Consider the following 21,257-nt stretch of genomic DNA (forward strand, 5'->3'; position numbering starts at 1 on the left):
AGGTTGTTGATGTAAGACAATTGACAGCCTTCAGCCAGGTAATTCACCTCAAAACTAAGCTACCTGATCTGGCAATTGATGTAGTACCAGGTCCACTGAAGTAAATGGAAAATTCTCACAGTCTAATAAGCTTTAACGTAGTGATTTATGTCTATGCAAAAATGAATCCTCTTTTCTTTGCATGTTGGGGTAGTGTTGTAGATCATAGGTAACTGAGAACTGTGAACTAGACCTTCGAAAACAAATTCAACTGTCTAGAAACCAAGAGAATTTAGTATTTAATCCCATTTTGCATTTGGAGGCCTGAGAGGCTGAACCTTGAGCATCTTACACTTTTAATGGTTCTACAAAAAAACGTGAGGCCTTTCCTTCAACTGCTTGCTGAGCTTTCCCTACAATCAGATAACACAGCTACCTAGAGTCATAAGGGAAGCCTTGAATATCCTGCTAGTTAGGAGAAGCTCCACCAAGTTCAGTGCTTACCAACATCTCTGGAATAGGGAAGTAGTCTATGGGATATACTTGTGGTATAGAAATGATGGGCAAGATGAATCTTCCATGCTTATAGGCCTGCATCTTCCCTGTGTAAAAATAGAGACTTTTTATGTTTGAAAGGCACCCTTTTTGGGTGGCTTTGCCAAGAAAACAGAGTTTGTAACGTCTGGAAAACTACTAAGTTGTGTGGACTTGGTTCTTTACGCAGCATTATTTTAATGAATAAAGGACGCAGATGTAAAACTTATGTGACAGCTGACTGGTTGCACTGATTTAAAATGCTTGTGACACTAAAAAGAGATTGTTAGCTTTTATTTGTGTCCTGAATACTAAGCAGGAATTAATACAAAGAAACATTGCGACAGTAACTCAGCATGAGCAGAACTATTTCTTCTGCTCTGAAAATTCTGGGAGTGAAGCTGGTCCTTCCCTGTGAGGCCAAGGCAAACCCTTCAAAATGAAATTCCCCGATTTCACTCACAAATCAACCAATCGGCGTTTTAAGCGCTGAAAATCAACAGCTGTGAAGTGAAAAATCCCACGTTAAAGCCCGTTTGAAATCTGTCCCAGCTTCGGTGCATGTTTTCATTAAGTTTTCTTCCCAAGTCGGCTGGAAGGGAACCGCTTTGCCAGCCTCCGAGCGCGCCCATCTCCGCCTCCCACGGTGGGCGCGGGGAAGGCAAAAAACACCCTCACCCAGGAAAACAAACAAACAAACAAAAAATCAGGGGAGCCCCGAGGGTTTCCTCAAGCCGCCGCCAGCGGAGCAGCGATACGGCAGGTGAGCGCAGGGCACAGGCCGCGACGCCCGCACAGGCCCAGCAGCGGAGCTGAGGGAGCGGCCGGCTGCCCTGGGCGGTCCCCGCGGAGCCGCCGCCGCAGCCGGGCGGGGGCGGGGCTGGGCGGGGGAGCTCCGCCCCTGCCCGCCTTTCTCCATCCCTCACGGCGGGGCGGCCGCAGTGGCGGCGGGGCTGGGCTGAGCCGAGCCGAAGGGAGCGAAGCTGAGCTGAGTTGAGCTGCACGGAGCCGCCGCGCTGTTTCTGTCTCCGCGGTGTTGCCGAGCAGTCGCCGCCATGAGGGAGCAGCTCAAGGGGTGAGGGGGATGCGGAGGGAGCGGCAGGTGCCGGAGGGCGGAATGGGGTCGGGCTGAGGTTTCAGGGACTCCACGGTATTTCAGCGGCGTGACCGTGATCACCCCGCGCAATGGTAGAGTGGCGTGTCTAACCATCCTCTGATAGACCGTAGCGGGGAGCAGCGGTACCTTTCATGTATTACTCTCAAAATACCAACCTGCTGCCTGGTTTCTTCTAGGAACTTGAAAGGGTGTTTAATTCGGCGCCTTATCCCCCTCGGGACGCCGTAGTTCCGCGCTGGATGTGTCCGCTCGGAACACGTAGGACATGGCGATGTGCGGGCAGCCGCACGCCGGCGGTACCTGTACAGGTGTGGGCTGGGGAGGGGGGAGCCCCTGCAGCCGAACCGGGAGTCCTGGAGGTGCCGGAGGTGTGAAGGGCTCCGTGGGGCGCCGAAAGGATGTGGATGAGGGTGGTCTCGCCGCGTTGTTGCTCAGGCTTTACGGGGTAGCGCAGTGCTGCGAAACAGTCCCCATGCGGCACATGGCGTGTCTTGGAACTCGGTTCAGGAGTGAACTTTAACAAAATCCCTGAAAACAAACGTGCATAGAGGTGTGTTACTTTTCTCAGTAATTTCGTGCTTGAAAACAACCTTTCAGGTTAATCGGCAGAAGAAGCTGGTAGGGGATTCCCTCTGGATTGTCGCCTCGTAAATGCTGTATTTCTTGTTGATGATTGGTATGTTGTCTTTTAATACCTATTGCAAAACAATCTTGCACCCTGTGACACCAGCGGTGTCCCCAGGCCTCATCGTAAGCTGAAGTTGGGCTGAGAAGTGATTTTTGCAGGCATGTGCCTAGAGAGCTGGGGAAACAAGAAACGCGGTTATGTGTAGGATCTCTGACCTTTTAGCACCCAGGAATTGTTTGAGGCTGGATTTGACAAGACCCTGCAGTGAAATTGCTTTGGCAGGAGTGGAGAGGACGGGCTTTGAAAAGCAAGTGGATCGGTGGAGTAACAGCTGGGGAGGCAGGCTCACCGAGCCTGAGCCACCGAGCAGGAATCTGCCCGTGACGAAGCGTACAAAATAAATGTTTAACATCGAGGGGAGAAAAAAAGAGTTACTATTCAGTTCTTGGCAGTTGATATTTGCCCTTCTACTATTCATTTCTAGTATCGGCAAGAAACTTTAATATATTATCGGTGCCTGCCTTCAGCAGTCTGATAAATCTCGCAAAAGCCAATAAAACATGCTAAAGTCAAATTCCTGCTGAAAAGACGCTGATCCTTGGCTTAAATAGAAATAATCTCTGCGCAGATCAGTAGTCTCTGGATTTACAGATGAAAACAGTAGTGCTTTGTAAAGCACAAAGGAGTGCCACCTTTTTACGTTGCTAATACTTTCCATAGCAGTAACATGTTTTATCTAAGGAGTTAATGAAACACTGTATAAAAGACAATTATTAAGTCTTCCTTGCAATCACTGTCATCATTGTTGAAAACATTTTTCTTTTAAATCAGTGGTAGTGTCTATTTGTACAAACAATTTCAATTCCATTTGTGTTAGTTTAGTAAGATCGAAACAACACTATCATGTTTGGTTTGGCTTTTTGACAACAGTTATAAGGTGCTTGGAATAACAATTTATTCATCTTAAAGCTAAAAGGTGAGAGGTGTTATAAATTGTGTTGCTTGAAAATGGATCAGTTCAGGGCTTTGTCAAATATTACTTTAATTTTGGCTTTTTTTGAGTGTACGTAACCATTAATTTATTGCTACCTGATATAATTTCTAATTCTGTGCACATCTAGTTGCATTTTCTAATGAAGGGTGAGGGGAGAAGCGTAGCAGAACTGGCTCTGGTATTGCCTATGAAGAGAGACGTAAGAGTTTCAAAAGGACTCTGCAGTTGCAACCTAAAATTCTAGACTCTCGAACCAAGCAGTGAATACACAAGGCTAAAGCCTAGCTATATATTAAAAAAAAAAAAAGAGAAGGTGGGGAGAAGGAGTCCTATCAAGAACAATTAACACATTGGTGAATCAGCGTGGTTTATGCAGGAATGTTGGGGGGGGTTTGTGCAGGAATTTGGGGGGAGGGAGCATTGCTCTTCACTCCTCCTGCTGCTGCTGTTGCTTGTGAGTAATATAAAAGGAAGATAAAATAACTGTATTTTGTCCAAACTGATCAAGTTATAACAAGAGAACTGTAATTCAGCTAGCGTGTCAGTTAGGATATCGTCTCTTGATTTCAGGTTTTCAATCTTGTGTGTTATTGGCTCTGCTGACAGCGACGAGAGACAAATCTCTCTGCTGTTGGCAGGAACAGAGGAGTTCACACAGGCATGGTGTGACAGAATTCCCCACATAAAAATTATCCTTGCTAATATAATGTAATCATCCTTTAATGAAGTGGTCCTGTGGTTCCCAAAGGATGTGTTAAGTGAAGACTATGATTTCATCCCACCCAATTATCAGTGTATTTAGTGTGCCAGTCACACCAGCGCCTAGGTGTCACCATTATCTGTTGCTGCTCTTCTCCTTTTCAGGTCAAATTTTAATTTCCTTTCCACCTTTACAGCTTAAGTCAGGCGAAAGAGAAAAAAAAATGCCATGTAAGCCCACTTATATATTTATTTGTTGCAAGATGTCCATGATTTAAAAGCTAGTGATCAACGTAGCTAACCTAAACGTAGAGCCAAATTGAAAAATGCGTCCCCTCAGCATGTGCAGTATTGGAAAACTACTGGCTGTGTGCATTCACGCCTTTTTATGTTGGTGGTTTGTTGGAAAAGCATCTTGAGTGCTTATTTCTGCATGTATTCTCACCCTGCTTCAGCTGCTGCCAGTCAAGAGGACTTGCACTACACTTCTCATGTCTTTCTGACTTGCGAGCTGTAAAGGGCCTTGTTCACCGGAGTTTGAAACTCTGGCAAACGCTTTGCTGCAGATCTATTAAGGATGCTACAGCGTTCCCAAGTGTGGTTGAGGCTGCGTGAAACTGCTGAGCTGGCATTTCACTTCAGACGGTGCTCACAATAAGGGCATGCACACAAATCCTCCCCCACTGGTCCAACCCCAAAGCTCACAATTAAATGGCCTTTGAAAATGGCAAAGAGGCTTATGAAGAGTAGCCTCGATGGAATCTAACCTTTCCTGGAGCTGCCCCTGTGTGCAGAATTGTTGATAACTTTCTGAGCTGAAAGCGTGCAGTTAAGAGGCAAACGCCTTTTAGGTGGAGCGAAATAGCTGCAGCCTCCTTGTGTTCTGCATGTCAAGTACCAGCAAAATCTGCCCTGGCTCAGTATGGGCACTGAGCCTGTACAGAAATCACAGCGACCATGGTTCAGTTCCCTTTAAAACCCTTGCTTTTTCTCACAAGAGTGCAGAGGTGTACTGAGGACTTGCCAGTCTCTTGCTGGCTCTTGTATGAGGTTGAGGGGTCTCAGCTGCATTGCCAAGAGTGGCCCCACTGGTAGTCACTGTTGGGAGGGCAGTGGGGCAGGAGTTGGGGTCTCTGCTGACTTGACTTCTATAACCAAAAGAAAGGGGTGTTTCTTCTAAGTTGCAACTAACTCTATCAATAAAGCAAAGCAGAGGATAGAGGGGAAGTGTACCTGCCCTGCAAATTCAGTCTTTGTCACTTGCAGGTAAATAAAGTAATTCCTTACAAAATGTACATCTCCAAGGAAATTAATCTTACGCTGTGAAATAAAAACACACTGAGTAGTGGTTTGAGGTTATTGGTATTCAAAAATATCTGAAGACAGTTGGAGTCCAATGTTTCTTTGACAATGGAAGTTTTATTTGCAAGATCTTGGGAAAATCAGTTATGTATTTTCAGGAAGATTAGTTAATGACAAAAGCTCATCCATGTAATATTGAGTAGTGATTAACTGTAATAGCTTTTCACATCTGAGATGATCCTTTTGTTCTTCTGTCGAGCACAGACATGGGATTCCACAGTCCTATATGGATACACCTTTGCCAGATATCCCATGGTTTTCCAATAGTTTAATGGGGAATCTCTGCCTTTGAAGGCTACCAGGTTGACAGGTATGGACTCTGAAGTGGTCTAGGTTATTCATAGAATAGTCTGGGACTGCCAAACTAATTTCACAGGGAAAGTTAGGCAACTTATTTTATTTACAGAGGTTTCTTGTAACGGCGTACGTAAGTTCTTTTTCTCATTTCAACGACATGATTTGGCACACAAACCATGGTGCAGTTGCTGTTCAAGTGTCCCTCACTTCTAAGGTTACCTGCTTGTGGGGAAGCAAGCCAGGGTGGTCGTGCTCATGTCTGGGGAGCTGCTGATCTGGAACCAACGTTGGGTGTGAAAATCTGCAGTCACAGGTCTATGGGTTTGAGTGTTTATTTGGGTCTGTAGTCCAGATACCTAAATTGTGACATCTCTGGTTACAGGGTTCTTTGATGAATACGGTCCTTTCCTCTTTTCCTTTGGGCTGCCATTGTGTAAGCAGAGGCTTCTGGTAGCCCAGTTTTTAGAGACTCGGTGTGTAAGTGAAACCATTTATATTTTTCTTCAAAAATACACTTTATACCTGGGTATGATAAAAGCTGCCGATGCTACTTTCTCTCTGCAGAACCTGCCTGTAACAAGTGTGCTAGGAAACTCAGGAGCTTAGGTACAGGTGGCTCAGATCCACAGGTTTTCACTTGAAGCTACCCATTTCTGCATTAAAAAAAAGTAAAAAATAAAAAAAGATCAGGCTCAAGTTTCTGAATATGATTGCGGCCACCTCCCTCTGCAGGACTTATTTTTTTTTTGCCAGAGCTAAGAACAAGGCTGGTATTGCTGTTCTGGTGTCCTCCTCCCTCTTGCACTGCCTTCAGCCACCGCAGGAATTAGGAAGGGGAGGAGATGCTGAGCTCGATGAGACAAGGCTTGTTTAAAAGCCTTTGCTCAACTAGGGCAGCACTAGGGAAGCATTTTTTCCTTATGCTTGGTGCTTGTGATCCCTTTCATTCTTTCCTGCAGTTACAGAGCAAAATCTGGAAATATTATATATAGTAAGCTACTGAATATATAGAGGTTACTGGGCCACTATTCATGTGGATCTAATAAATAGCTTGTCTTTTAAGACTAAAATTAAATCACACTAAGAAAACATGTCATGATTTTATTTTTTCCTTGAGTAGGGGTGGTGTTGAAGTGATTCATTGAAAACTTTACCCCTTCTTTGCCAGTAAAGGTGTGCTTGGAAACATCACTGCCTCAAAAAGAGAACTCAAGGGCTGTTTGTTCTCTGAAAAAAAAACATCAGTCTTCCAGTGCACAATTGTGTGTACAGGTATATTGCATTCAACCCACCGTCTGGGTTGTGATTTGGTCTCTAGAAGGTGGAAGGTGTGTGTTCCAGGAGCTCCACAGCACGGTGGCTCAGGTCCTGCTCTCCTGCGTGTTTTCTCCCGAATGATGCGTGTGTGTGTTGGAATGAGAATGTCTGCTTTTAAGTACAGAAATTGCAAATGTGATTGCTAGCAAACTGTGTGCTACATCCGCTTTCCAGACTTCCTTATCATTGTCTTTTAATGTAGCTGAATTCTGTATGAACAGGACTTCATTGGGCACAGGGCAGATAAGGAGAATTTTCTTTCAAATCTTCTACATTTATAGAAAAATGACCATGTTAGCTATGCTGTCATTTAAAAAAATGATAAAATGTGTAACCTTAGGAGACATGAGTTGCTTCTACACCCGCTAACACTTTATTTTGTTGGCTTTCTCACGCTGCACGTCTTTTGGCAACATCTTGTGTTGCAAAGCTGAAAGCTGCTAGCCTCGATGCAGAGACTGTCCAATTTGCATTCTAGTCGTACTGCGGCGTTTCCCAACCCCACTTTAGCTTTTCCCTGCCATCCCAACAGCTCTGCCGCCTCGCACCACGCAGGGACCCCGAGGGCGAGGGAAAAGGCCTGGGAGTCCCAGGGAACAAGAGGAACAGCAACAGTGTTTGCTAAAACAGGCCATCGATATGGGGGGTGCAACACATTGGCCTGACAAGTGGTGGAAGCTGCTGGTTTGTCCGTGGGCTGTTGTGTGGGGATTTTAGTGCCAAAGTTTGTACCGAAAGGAAGAATTGTAGCTGCTGCATTGGGCAGCTCTTACCGACCGCATAGGAAGGTGTGGAAAGAGCGCACAGGGTACAGTAGTTCAAAAATACCACAAATTTCAGTATCTGGTCAGAATTTCTGTAAATGCTTTAAGAATTTAGCCCTTTTAAATGGTTGTCCTCTAGTTTGGAGGAACTGGAGAGTGATGCATACAAAACAGCGAGTTTTTAAGAATTGATTGGTGTGCTTGTCAATTCCCTGTGGCATATCTGAATACTTGCTGTCTTTTTGATATTACCGCTGCTCTTAATGTTGTTTCTTGAGCCTGTGCCTAAATAAAGCCCTCCCATTTAACACCTCATATTGAGAGAAGAGACATGGGTACCGCCGCTGGGAGCCCCTGCCCGAGCATCCCCAGCTGCAGGCAGAGAGCAGCCTGAGTCACTCACTGTGGGACAGAGAGACCAATTTTACTATACTAACTTTCGTGTTTTATATTGTAGCCATGAGACGCAAACGACCTGCTGGGATCATCCCAAGATGACCGAGCTTTACCAGTCTTTAGGTAAGACGCTTTTAGTGGATGTTGGGGGTTTGTTTTTCAATTGAATGGATTGTGAAGGCAAAGATTTCCAGAAATAGTAAAACAAAATTAAGTGAGAGGCAGTGCTTTTACAAAGGTTAAAATTTTCTGCAAGGGAAATCTGTAAGGGTTAATAACACATTTCAGACATACAGTGGAAAAAAGTTTTTCAGCACGCTTGAAATATGTGCTGGGTTTATGAAGTAATTTGGGTGCATTGTTGCAAACCCTCACTGAAAGACTGGGACAGAAATTGAAAAAAAAAAAAAGTGCTGAATCTTTTCACTGTCTGATCTACTTTACAAAAGGCAGATGAAAAAAACTCAAACCAAGCTGCTGTTAATGTTGACTTTTGGATGGTAGGAAGCCAATCGAAGCAATTTTCCAAACTGCGTTACCACTGCTTTATTTTTAAAGCACTTTCAATACTTAGAAGGCATGGCAGCTGTCATGATGTCATTTTGAATACCCAAATTGCATGCTTATTATGACTTCAGACGTGCATATCTGGTGGTGTGCTTTATTTTTTTTTACTTTTTAGCAGCTTTAGATTTTATTAACAGAAGCACATCTATAAGATAAAATAGGTTAATCCATGCTCTAGTATAGACTGCTTGGCAGACCATTTAACAGCTAACTCTTTGCTTTTAATGGTTCTGTTAATAAATAATAGAGGGTATAAAAGAAATTAAGCTATTTCTCTAAAAGAAATATCAGTGAATATGCTGCATTCATAAAGGAGGTTATGTCTGTACAGCATACATACATAAACCAGCTTTAAACAAGCCAGCTTGAGCACTAGGGCAGTCAAATCTAGCATTCAGTGCAGGTTTATTTACCATGGTGAAAAATAGCTTGAATTATCTCCTGCTAAACTCTAGTTTATCTGCTGGAAACAGTCTAATTATGCCAGCATAATCTATTTCAGGCTAACTCAGGTATCTCCACAGTGTTCTGCAGCTTAAGGCATACCAAAAATATTTTAGAAAAGTGATTCGATAAAATGGAATGAGACAGTGTGAAGATTTTTTTTTTCCTTATAGTATTAGCACTGTGGCAGCAATTTGTGTAAATTGTGCTCTGTACGTTAAAAAGGAATACAAGATGTATAAGTTCAGGCTAACCAAATGCAAAAGCAGACAAGTATTGACTTAATATTTAATTATAAAGTATTGCCTTGCTCATCTCCTCCATATTTCTGCTTTTAAAGTGAGTGCTTTAAAGGATTCAGGACAAATAGTTATTGCACATGCAGACATTCATTTAAAACAGGTAGATCTTCAAACAGCTGCCTGTTAATTGAACTGCACTCTGACTCCACAGCTGCCTTTGATCCAGAGATTTCATGATATTTCTGATACTGTGTTTGGTCACACCTAAAGTCCTTTTGCAGCTGCGTTTCTTCTGTTATTTCCCTGGTTCAGCTAAAGCACTCTTGAATATAAAGAAGTGAAAAAGTAACTATGTATAAGGGAGAAAATTGTCCTGATGGGTTCAGGTCACTGATTCAAATAATGTGTGACTGCTGAAGTCAGTTTGCATTTAGTATAACTGAGTTTTATCACTATGAGTATCACCCAAAGGTCAAGAGTTTAAGATATTCTTATTTCTTACTGCATGAAGAAGAAACGTGTTTAGGCAGATTTTGTTTCTTTTTCTTATAAAATCCCGCTGTTTTCCCTTTCAGGAGCAAGGAATGTCCAAAAGGGCAGTCTTCTTTCTGGCTAGTTTTATTTCTTTTGAGGTTGGGACCAAATGCTCATCAATATGGAAATGATGCTAATTTTAGCAAAGGATGCATAATGTGTATTTTTATTAGTAAACTTAAAAGTTCATATATGTGTACAAAACAGATTAGACAAGGTGATTCTTAGTGCACTGCCACATGGGGTAAAGCTTTGATAAAAGTGCCACTGAATAACCTACCAATTTATTTTATTTTTGAACTGGGTGTATTCATCATTGCCTAACTCTCATACAAATTGCATAATACAAGCATAACCCGTTCAGTCTTGAACAGAACCCTTGATGTATTTTCAGTGCTTGGCTTTGCCTCAGGTCAAAACGGTAATAATGGGATGTTTGAAGTCTTTTCAGACTGTTCAGTAATATTTTATCTGAGAAGATACTATTAAAGTTGATTTTGTATTGCATAGTCATTATTTTACCCCACATTAGGATTCAAATTTTGCTTCTCATTCATGTGAAGAAGTTAGTAAAGAGCTTAGTATGTACGCACTTTAAAAGACTGGTAGAAAGCATGAATTCTGCAATGCAGGTAGATGTAAAAAAGTGAGACAAGCACATCAGCGCTGTCAAGAGTTTTCATTTCCATTTTCCGACTCCTACGTTTAGCCCGTAGGGAATAGTTGTGCTATGTGATGTAGCTCTCTATATATGTCAGTATATCATAGTTTGCTAGGAGATCCTTATGTCTGATTTAAATTCTTACAAATTTCTGAAAGCTTATTTTTTTTAATGTGAATGGGGGAGGTGCAGCCTGGCACAAGGTAATGTTCATCGTCTGCCTGTGTCTTTGAGACACAAGAGACACTTCTAAAAAAGGAGTAATATTAGTTTTATTCTTCCTATGTCCAATTCACACACCTACAAATTGCTACGTTACCTTTTGCTAGAACAGTTGAGTTCAGAGTTTCAAACGGGCTCAGCTTTCTGTCTTTAGAGGTTTGGGTGTTTATAAGAATTAAGTTAAATTACTTGGGAGCATTATTTGTTACTAATAAAAGAGGATAGGAACATGCAATGTGTGTTTTTGTACCTGATCAGGTTGTTGGTCCAGGAATTCTTCCTGTGTCCCACCTTCGATAGGGACTGCATCAGAGAAAGCAGAAAGAACCCATAGGAAGAACTTATAAAATAACTTGCCAATGAAGGAAGTATTCTCAAATTATCTTAGAGCTCATTTACTGAAACATGGCTGTTTATGAAAATAATGGTAATAACTGTAAAATACTTAATTTGAAATTTAATATGTGTATCAAAAAAGCTTGCCTTCTTTTAAAAGAACAACCAGTTTTCATTTTTAAGATATTAAAATGCTTGTTCTTGACTGCTCTTCTTTATTAGTTAAACAATATCGCATTTTATCAGTTTTAATGAAGCATCTGCTCCTGACTCAAGTTGGGCAATTTTTACTCTTCATTTAAAGTTATGGCTGCTTAAAGTTACAAGATAAGTCATCAGTATTAGATAATTGTTGTTTAATGGTCAAGTCAGAGTAGCAAAAGGTAGTTGCAACAGTGACCTAAGCTGTATCATTTAATGTATCTAGTGGATCTTGGTATGGATAAATTAAGAAGAAATTATATAAAATAAGAACATAAAAAAATACATGCTGTAATAGCAGAGGTGGTAAAAATCGGTGATATGCAAGTCTCAAAGGTTCAGAGGCTGACAGACATCCCTGGTTTCTATATACACCGTTATGAACCACTCCCATTTTCTTCTGACTTCCTTCTGAAAGTCTTCAAAGTACCAAGAACCGCTCCAGCTGCTTTGCTTTCCAAAAGCAGTTCCCCTGCAGCAGATCTGCTTTTTTACACTGGTCTTTTACAGCCCACTTACAAATTTTCTCATCCTTCATGATGGCTCCAGGGCATCACTGAAATGAGAATTTGTGTTATTTCATTATCCTGAAGAGTTCAAGGACCTTTGGGTGAGGGGAGAAGACGGAAAGAGCAGGAATCAAAGCGGTCTGGGATTGCTTAAGTTTTTTCAGGTTATCTTCTGAGAGTGAACATTTAATGGCAGGCAGCTTAGCTCAGAATGACAGTATTTTGCCTTTAAGCTGAAAATGACTCCAACCTTTGCCGTGATGGCCCGGGAGAACTTGGTCTGCCACGCCATAGTGTTAATGTCCCCCTCTTCCAGCCTTCCCGTGTAGCATCAGTATGAGTGCATTTGTGTCTCTGGGAACAGTGACTGCAGCAACAAGGTGCAGTCACAAATATTGCTGCCTGCATCTCTTCTTCTCTCCGAATTCACCAAGGCAAGACAAGAGGGCTAAAAATGCCCTCACCTTTATGGACTGCAGCACGCTGGTGACAGCTTTCCATTTAGTATGGAGGGATTTGGGGACAGTTCTCTGTGAAGTACATGGAAGAAAAGTTGCAGTTGCTTAACACAGGGTGGGAGAATACTGAAAGGTACCTCTGAGCTTCAGGTGGGCTTTCGGCAGCAGCTGCCATGTTAATCTTGTGTCTGGCTGCTCTGGTGCAGCAATGCGAGCTTCCAGCTCTGAATCACCAAGGTGGATAAATCTTATCCTTTCTGGTTTGTGTGTTTTGATTCGTCCTTCTTAAATGTTGCCTGAAGAGGCTAAACCGCCCCTCTCTGCCTTAGTAGTATTTAGTACAAACTACTACACCATGCATTGAATATGAGATTTTATTCAAATTTGACTAATTTATTTCCATGTTTGTACTGATAAGATATGTACCTATTGCACACATCAGTCATCTGATTTCTACTGAAATCTGGCGAGATGATACATATGGTCTTTCTTTAAAGATCTCCTGTTCACTGATGTCCTTTTTGAGCTAACTTCAATCTGAATAATAAAGCTGCTTATTTCATAAAATAGGATTGGTTGAGTTCTGCCAACCTTGGATGGTTAGTCAGACATAGAGTAGGTCATCCTTGTAAGAGCATGTTCTTGCATCCTGTGTAGGCATACACCTAACAGATGATACTTGTAATTATGGTAGAGAAGTAGAAGTTAGGTGGTAGAAGTTAACCTTGCATCCCTTGAAAATGAAACTATAGGCATATTAGCAGTGACAGAGAATATTAGAGAGTAATGTTGTGTTATGGAGTAGGTGACCAGTATGGGAACATTTTGCTCAAGAACATTACACTCATGGTTTGCAAACAGACACCATTCATTAGTATTTTTTAATGCTTGTTTGTTACTTGTTTACCTAAGGATTTTCCATTATGACTGTTTCTCACCTAGCATACGTGAAGGGTTTCTGACCTTTCTGACTGCAAACTCCATTCACATCCCAACCCTATAATGGGGAATAAGCCAGGTGTACATCATGTCCTTTCTTACACTTGTGGGTTTTCACGCTTGGAGAAAAGCCATTACGTGCTAAAACTAAATTCCCAAAGGTCACGTCAATTGGTTCAGTTGTCGGGATGCTGGCACATGCTGTGTTTCATCCATTTGGTCTAGATGCAATCAGTAGCATTTTGGTGCCCTGGGTACCTCCTATCTACTAATTTGCAGAGGCACTGTCGGGTTTTTTACTCAGCAGGACAGGTCTAGTACAGTGTACCACATTGTTTCATGGAGAGTGGTTAAGCTGTATGTCTGTGTGTATAATAACACTGTTTACTGTTAGTTATTCTCAAAGCAATGTAGATGATAGCATTAATTACTGTTACAATAAAAGAGTCAGTGGCTGATACTCAACTGATATTAAGCAGTGTTACTTGATTAATTTCTTTGTGCATTTGTCTCATTTGCATTTTTAAATTACAATTCCTAAAGAGGTGATATATGTCACCGTAGGGCATCATTAGAAGATTTATATATGGGTTTTGGGCAGCAGGAAGAAACACAGCATTCTTATCAGCTGGTCAGGAAATCACAGCTGTATTGAACTGGTGTGAGATGAAGCTTCTTGAAAAGTCAGAGTGCCGTTAGTGCCTGATGAAATGTGAAAGCTTGGTGGCTGGTAGTAGAATTATGGTCTGTTCAGGGCTGTACAGTAAACAGTTTTTAACCTTGGTTAGCTAGGCAGTGTCAAAGACAACAGTGACATGTAATTCCCAAAATAATCTATCTGCTGCAGGCAGTGTGCTTATGAACAGCTATATGAGCATGTCATAAGGTATGGTTGAGTAAGACTTTAATGTTTTTAGGTGTATCACTGTAGGTTCACATTTTTTTTCCTTGCAAATATATGTGAGTAGAAAAAAATACACATACACACACACAGAAACAAACCAAAAAACAAAACCAAACCAAAACAAAAACAAACGAACAAACAAACAAAACCCACTAATCAAAACAAAACCCAAAAACAAGCTCAGGAGATCTTATCAAATGAAGTTAAAGATTTGACCAGATGAGGTCTAATTTATTTGAAAGATACTAGTTGTTAACTTGCAAAATTTTACTCTTGAGATACTTATCACCCAAAGGTTGCAGGCTGTGCTTTTCAGTATGATGATGTCCAGCCACTGAGACAATTAATGTCCATTAAATCAAGTGAAATTACTACGGTTTGTCCTCCTTAATTAAAAATAAATTGTAATAATTACAAACATGACGGCTTGCAGGTAGAAAGGACTTCCTGATATGCCTTCAGATTACATTGTATGTGTGTAAGATAAATTATATGAACAACCTTTGACAGGAGGTAGCGTGGCCCATCCCAGAGCTTTAGAACAGTCAGTGAGATTAGTCTGTTGTAGAGGACAGTACATTATCAGATGAAACATCCCAGCCATTCAGTCCTCTTAGCAGCTGAGGCAACTGTAGAGTGGTTAGTTTAAGAACCACCATGGAAAGCAGTTAAGTTATAACATCTTACTTAAAACCTGTTTTCTGGGTCACAAATGTGACTACTTAAGAATAAAAACAAATGTCCCTCCATGCTGGATGCTAAACCTCTTGTTAAATATGTTCTTTTTAAAAACTTACTGTTCTTTATTTATTTTTTTATTGCTTTTTGTTTCTTACCAGCTGATTTTGTGCAGTAAGGCTCAAGAATGGGAGGAACTATTTTTCCACATAAAATAATATTCATATCCCAATGTAAAATCCGGAATTTAGCATGGGAGGACTTAAAAAAAATCTACATAATCATATTTGTTCATATTGTGTCAGTACTCAGTGGGACATTCCAGCAGATAATTTGAATTTTTGATACAAGTTACTGACCACTTCTCAAATGAGTGGTTTGTTGTTTGTTTGGTTTTTTACCTCATTGTCCACTATCAAAATGATCTGCTATGTATAATTACAGCTGTTTCTACAATACTGTAGAAAATGTGTTGATGAGGCTGTCTTAGCTCTTTTGAGGAAGAGCATGGCCTTTACGTCTTGCGATTTCTCTCAGTATGCAGAATTATGCAGAAAAGGTTAGGATTTAATTATCTGATCATCTTTCGGTAGTATTTCTGATATGAGCTGTTCCCATAAGCAATCTGGAGTCGTCTTCATTAATGATGAATGTGTAATAAGAGCACTAGTTCTTGTTCAATGTTATTCATATTAATATGAATTAACATAAGAATATGAACATGAGCATATTCATATGTTGTAGACACATGATGGACATGGAGGAGATCACTTTACTAGACAATGTTTTCCCTACCACATTAGTTGCCTTGAAGCAAAGGAAGGCACTTGTCATGTCTACAATGCAAGGAAGAAAGCGGCGAAAGGAGATTTCTGAATTTCTGAGAGGCTTTAGCACTTTGAACTCCCTTCACCATGACAGTGGGAGGGCTGCAGGAGAAGCATCTTCCATGTTGTATGGGTCTTTTGTAATGTGATTTTAAATTTCCTCCCATAGAAGCATTTATACTCCCTTGAATGGAGTGGTCATTCATGGCTGAGTGATAGGAGAACCATGATTTCTCTTTGCTCTGGGATGTAACTATAAGTGTTGCCAAATATTCCCGTGTCCTCTTTTCCTCAGTCTGTTCATTTCCAGGAGCCATGTGACCTCTTCCACTACATCATTGTTTCAGACCATGGACAGATTATGCTCTTGAGCATTTATACTTTTTGATCAAAGCTTGAAAGTTTCCTTCTGAACAACGACTGAGAGTGTTAAACGTTAAACAAACTGCAAAAGTCTTATACACTCAAAGGGCTTTGCAGCCCTCTGACCACCTCGTTCAGATGATGAGGTGGTATGTAATTTTCAGGAGTGGGAGGAAAGGCTGGAGGAAAGCTTGCATGATATACCAAGCTCTCCAGCCTGCTCAGAGATGATAAAAGCTTTGGAGTCAAGGCTTAGTGGGCCCTGACTCTTTTAGTGAGCTGGTTGGGAGTGGAGAAAGCATCGGATTTTTTTCTTTTTTCCATCAGGACCCAGGAAAAAAGAAAACAACACAGAGGGAAGGAGAAACTGTTGGTGTTTCCAGAGGCTGGGGGAAGGTTGCTGCCACTGCAGCCTCCCTCCTGCACACATTCCTGGCAGTCGTGCCTTATGCTGCCTCACTCAGAGTCTCCTCCCTTGCTCGTGGTGGTGACGTTGCCTCCAAACACTCCTGAGCTCAGTGACCAAGTCTCGTTCCCTGCCTGTCTTGTGTTCTGCATTTCATTTAAATGGGGTCATGTAGCAGCAAGGGAAATATTTTGAACCCGATTAGGAGAGGCCTGGGCTTCCCTTGTCACTCCACAGAGCAACACATTTGTTCCAGCAGTAGCTGTGGGGCAGGAAGGACACCATCTACAGTTTTATAGGGTAATCGTCGAATCATTCCTGAGGTGATTAGAAGGGGGGTGGTTAGTAGGTTGAGAGAGGTTCTCCTTCCCCTCTACTCTGCCCTGGTGAGACTGCATCTGGAATATTGTGTCCAGTTCTGGGCCTCTCAGTTCAAGAAGGACAGGGAACTGCTGGAGAGAGTCCAGCGCAGGGCAACAAAGATGATTAAGGGAGTGGAGCACCTCCCTTACGAGGAAAGGCTGAGGGAGCTGGGACTCTTTAGTTTGGAGGAGACTGAGGGGTGACCTTATTAATGTTAATAAATATGTAAAGAGTGAGTGTCATGAGGATGGAGCCAGGCTCTTCTCAGTGACAACCAATGATAGGACAAGGGGTAATGGGTTCAAACTGGAACACAAGAGATTCCGCTTAAATTTGAGAAGAAACTTCTTCATGGTGAGGGTGACAGAGCACTGGAACAGGCTGCCCAGGGAGGTTGTGGAGTCTCCTTCTCTGGAGACATTCAAAACCCGCCTGGACGCATTCCTCTGTAACCTCATCTAGGTGTTCCTGTTCCAGCAGGGGGATTGGACTAGGTGATCTTTCAAGGTCCCTTTCAATCCCGAACATTGGTGATTGTGTGATTATGGAAAAGACCTTTAAGATCATGAAGTCCAAGTCTTAACCTAGCACTGTGAAGTCCACTGCTGCACCATATCCTGAAGTACAACATCTACACATCTTTTAAACACCTCCAAGGTTGGTGACTCAGCCACTTCCCTGGGCAGCCTGTTGCAATGCCTGACAAACCTTTGTGTGAAGTGGAAAAGCTAAATCATTAAGATTCAGTGACCTTACATGACTGTCAGCATCTAGTAAGAGAGATGTCCTTCAGGAGTGTGGAGGTGGTAGCATAACGAAGATGGGAGGTGAGCAGTTGACATGGAGACAGTAAGTGACCATGGGCTAATGCTGATAACAGCAAAGCAGGTGGGAGCAGGAGTGTGCGACGGCTGTGCTTGGCTTCAGCGTGCAGAGCCAAAAGATGACATTGCTGCTACTTTACCAAAATCTGAGATGAGGGCTCCAAAAGTAGCTCCTGACATTGCTTGTTGATCATTTGCAGCAGGTGCTTCTTGGCAGCAATATCATTAAGGTTGATAATAAAATCTGTGTGTATTCCATATATAGGAAAATAGATGTAAACTGCAGCACTTTCAGGATTAAGTGTCTTCATGAATTGTACTTTGTGCCCTGATCAAGGACTGAAATATGCAAATAGATTTACTAATAATTTCTTAAAATGCTAATAATAAATAGAGAAGTTTTTTTTCAGAATACTCAGGGAAAATTTAGGGAAGACTTCTTCATTTTATCAAATGCTAGCCATAATCTGGTATATATTATTTTGCAGAATACAAGCACAAATTTACAACAAGGGTACAAAATGTAACTGAAGTCACAATGTGTTTGAGAAAGACTGCTTTATTAATTTCACTTCAAGACATATTAAGTCACTTTATTTAAATTGCTCACTGTATTCCACACTACATTAAGGCTTCTGGACCTGTCAGGATGATTGTGAGAGAGGGAACTGGCAGGAACAATACACAGGAGAACTGCCCATTAAAAAGATGTATGGAACTGTACAAAGAAAAAGAAATTATATACAAAGCTGAAACTTTCCCTTCTGCTGTAAGATGTGTTTTAGAAATGTTCCACAGGTTTTATTACAGCATACAAAAGTACTGGATTATCAAACCTCAAATTGCTCATTCAGAACAGCTTAATTAAAATTAATGTATTTGAGACTGTATTCCCTCTGCTACCTATACCTGTACAGCATTGTAAATGATGTTGGGATAGCTATACCCAAGCTACGGCATTGCAAACAGCTTTATAGCACCTCAGTGCATATGCCAGCAAGGAACTGTTCTGTATTTGCCCTGTTTTTCATCATATTCTTCACATAATATTCTACCAAGCTTACAGGCAGCTTATCGGGTTAAATGTATCTTTATTCTAAGCCAGTATATTTTTTTCAATGTTCTTTTTGTATTTACTTAGTAGTTTACATTTTCCAAATACTTTCCCATTGTTAACTGCTTAGGCCCCACAGGTTTAATCAGTAAATTAAATGCATTCAGTGGTGTTGCTGATTACTGAAACTGTCTGGCACAAACAGTCTATTTCTGTGCTACAAAACACCTAAATTGCAAGATACCAACAGACCACTCAAATGCCCAGGAGTTTCTGTGCCCAGGAATTAGTTGGGTGGGTGATGGGGCCACAGCCATGCCAGCAAGCAGTCTGGTTTTCCAGCAGTGGGGGTGTCTGTGTGGTAGCACACAAGAGTGTTCATCTGCCACTCCCCTGTTCCTGGTGTTGCCGCCCCGTAGCATCTGTGGGAAGAGCTGGCAGTGCCACTGGGGAAACAGCATCACTTTGTGGATTTGCCCCCAAAACAGTAACCTTGATGACTCGCCTCGGTTCCCTTTGATGAAGGTGCCAGCTTGCAGCTGCACACAGCTTTGGTACCTGTTATGTACTCGCATAAACAAAAGCCCTTTGCCAGAGTTGTGCGCTCATGTAGAATCATAGCATGGTTTGGGTTGGAAGGGACCTCCAAAGGTCATCTAGTTCAATCCCCCTGCAATGAGCAGGGACATCTTCAACTAGATCAGGTTGCTCAAAGCCCCGTCCAGCCTGGCCTTGAATGTCTTCAGGGATGGGGCATCTACCACCTCTCTGGGAAACCTGTGCCAGTATTTTATTACCCTCATTGTAAAAAATTTCTTCCTCATGTCTTTTGTATCCCTGAGTTTGTTTTTGAATAATGCAAACAGCGGTGTGTCTGCATGGTAGGATTGACAAGCCAAATGTAGTTGTAAATCGTGAGTTAGCCGGTGTGCTGGTATTGGTGGCAGGAATTCAGCCACAGTAGTTTCAATGTCACATTCAGTGAATTTTATCTTCATTGTTGTTGCAAATGGTGTTTGCCAGGGGCCACCCTCAGCAAAAGCTAGGGACAAGATTAGAGTAAGTGCATCTGCCTCAGTCTGGTTTCACAGTAGATGCAAACACAGTTTCCTGGGCAAATTTTCTCCAAGACAACCCCTCCTTGCTTTTCAGTTTTGTCTAGCATTCACTTCTTAGACTATGCTGTGCCTTGCTGTGGAGTTAATCAGAATTTGGTGCTGAATATCATTCAAGTAGCTGGTACTGAGCCTCTCAAGAACAGAGAGGCTCATAGAAGCTGTAGTGTGGTGTGACTGGTTTGGTGTGGTCCACTTCGTCCCTGCAGTGTCCCGGGAGGTTTTTGTGATCCATGGGGACTTGTGCAAATATCCTGATTTTGTTAAGCGGACAAGAAGGCTCTAGCAAAAATCACACCACACTGTGTATTCTTAGGTGGGTGCTGTCCCTCTCTGTGCTGCCACAGCCCGGCTGCTTCCCAGGGTTTTGGAGGTGGGAACCTGGAAACTCACTCGGCTTGGTGAGCTGGCTTCTGCCCAGGAAGGCTTTGCAGCTCAGGGCATGACTGGGGTCTGCTTGAGTGAAAAGCACAGAAGTTTCATTGTTTTTCAGTTTGTTTGTGGGGTTTTTAGTTTATTTTTCAGCAGTATCTGAGAGTCACTTGTTTTTTCCTGGGCAGAGCTCTTCCCTGGGAGCCGCCTGCCCACGGCCTGCCTGGTGCGTCAGGCAGACAAGGAGTTTCAGGTTCTTATCTCCCTCTCGTTGCCTGTGGTGTGAAAGGCTGTGGGGGTTGTCAGGCAACCCTGCTGTACTCACTGGTGGTGTCCTTTCACGTACTCTTGAGTTCAGTGTCTTTCAGCAAACGGAAGGTTTTATTTTAGATGATTGATTAGCAAGATTTGACGGCTTTTGCTCAGTGGAGTTTCAAATATACCTCTCCCCTCCCTCCCCCCTCTTTTTTTAACCAATAAACTTCTAGTTCAAATTAACAGCATCTTTGTGATTCTGGTTATTTCCAAGGTGTAAAGCTGATTGTTTATTTTAATATTTCCTCCTACAGCTGACCTGAACAACGTCAGGTTCTCGGCGTACAGAACTGCCATGAAACTCCGCAGGCTGCAGAAAGCTCTCTGCTGTAAGTATGTCCCTGTGCCTCACCCGCTGCTGGGAAGACTTCATGACCGATGCACATGTTTATTAGCAACTTTCAGAGGCAGAAAAATATCCCCCCTCCAGCTCTACCTGGTGCATGGAAACCTCTCACCTGAAGGCTATTCTGCTGCCACCTGTTTGCAGGTTACTAATGAAACCAAAGCGCTGGGTGGCCTGCAGGTCTGTCCCTTGTCAAACAGAGCAGCGGATCAGAAACAAAGCGAACATCCCCTACATATTTATTGTCTTTATACTCTTTAACTGGGTATTTTCACTGTGCTTGTTACTGGAGCCATGTCCTATGTTACCCAGAGCTTTATATCTCCATGCCAGAGGAACAGGATTGTCGTGCATTGGGGACAGTGAGAGTTCGGGTGGAATAATCACTCCAGAGCTGGAGCTGCTAATGTTTAAGTTGAATCTTGAACCCTGAGGGGCTGTTGCCTTTAAATGAGATCATCACAATAAACATTTAGCTTAATTTTTCCCT

General features: G+C 42.3%; 1 protein-coding gene across 30 annotated transcripts in view; it reads left to right on the top strand.

Moving 5' to 3' along the window:
- The window catches only part of DMD (dystrophin), a 1,272,535-nt gene that overhangs the window by 1,182,097 nt on the left and 69,181 nt on the right, over positions 1-21,257 (top strand). For 26 of the 30 annotated variants that reach the window (XM_065049958.1, XM_065049956.1, XM_065049960.1 and 23 more), the window contains 2 exons: positions 8,149-8,210; positions 20,676-20,750. In XM_065049958.1, the coding sequence (XP_064906030.1) occupies positions 8,149-8,210; positions 20,676-20,750 (137 nt within the window). Of the gene's footprint in view, positions 1-1,410; positions 1,589-8,148; positions 8,211-20,675; positions 20,751-21,257 lie in introns of those variants that run through there. The other 4 variants (XM_065049975.1, XM_065049977.1, XM_065049976.1 and 1 more) reach the window with 2 other exon arrangements.

The sequence above is a fragment of the Columba livia genome, chromosome 1 (genome assembly GCF_036013475.1).
Source record: "Columba livia isolate bColLiv1 breed racing homer chromosome 1, bColLiv1.pat.W.v2, whole genome shotgun sequence".
NCBI classification, from domain to species: Eukaryota; Metazoa; Chordata; class Aves; order Columbiformes; family Columbidae; genus Columba; species Columba livia.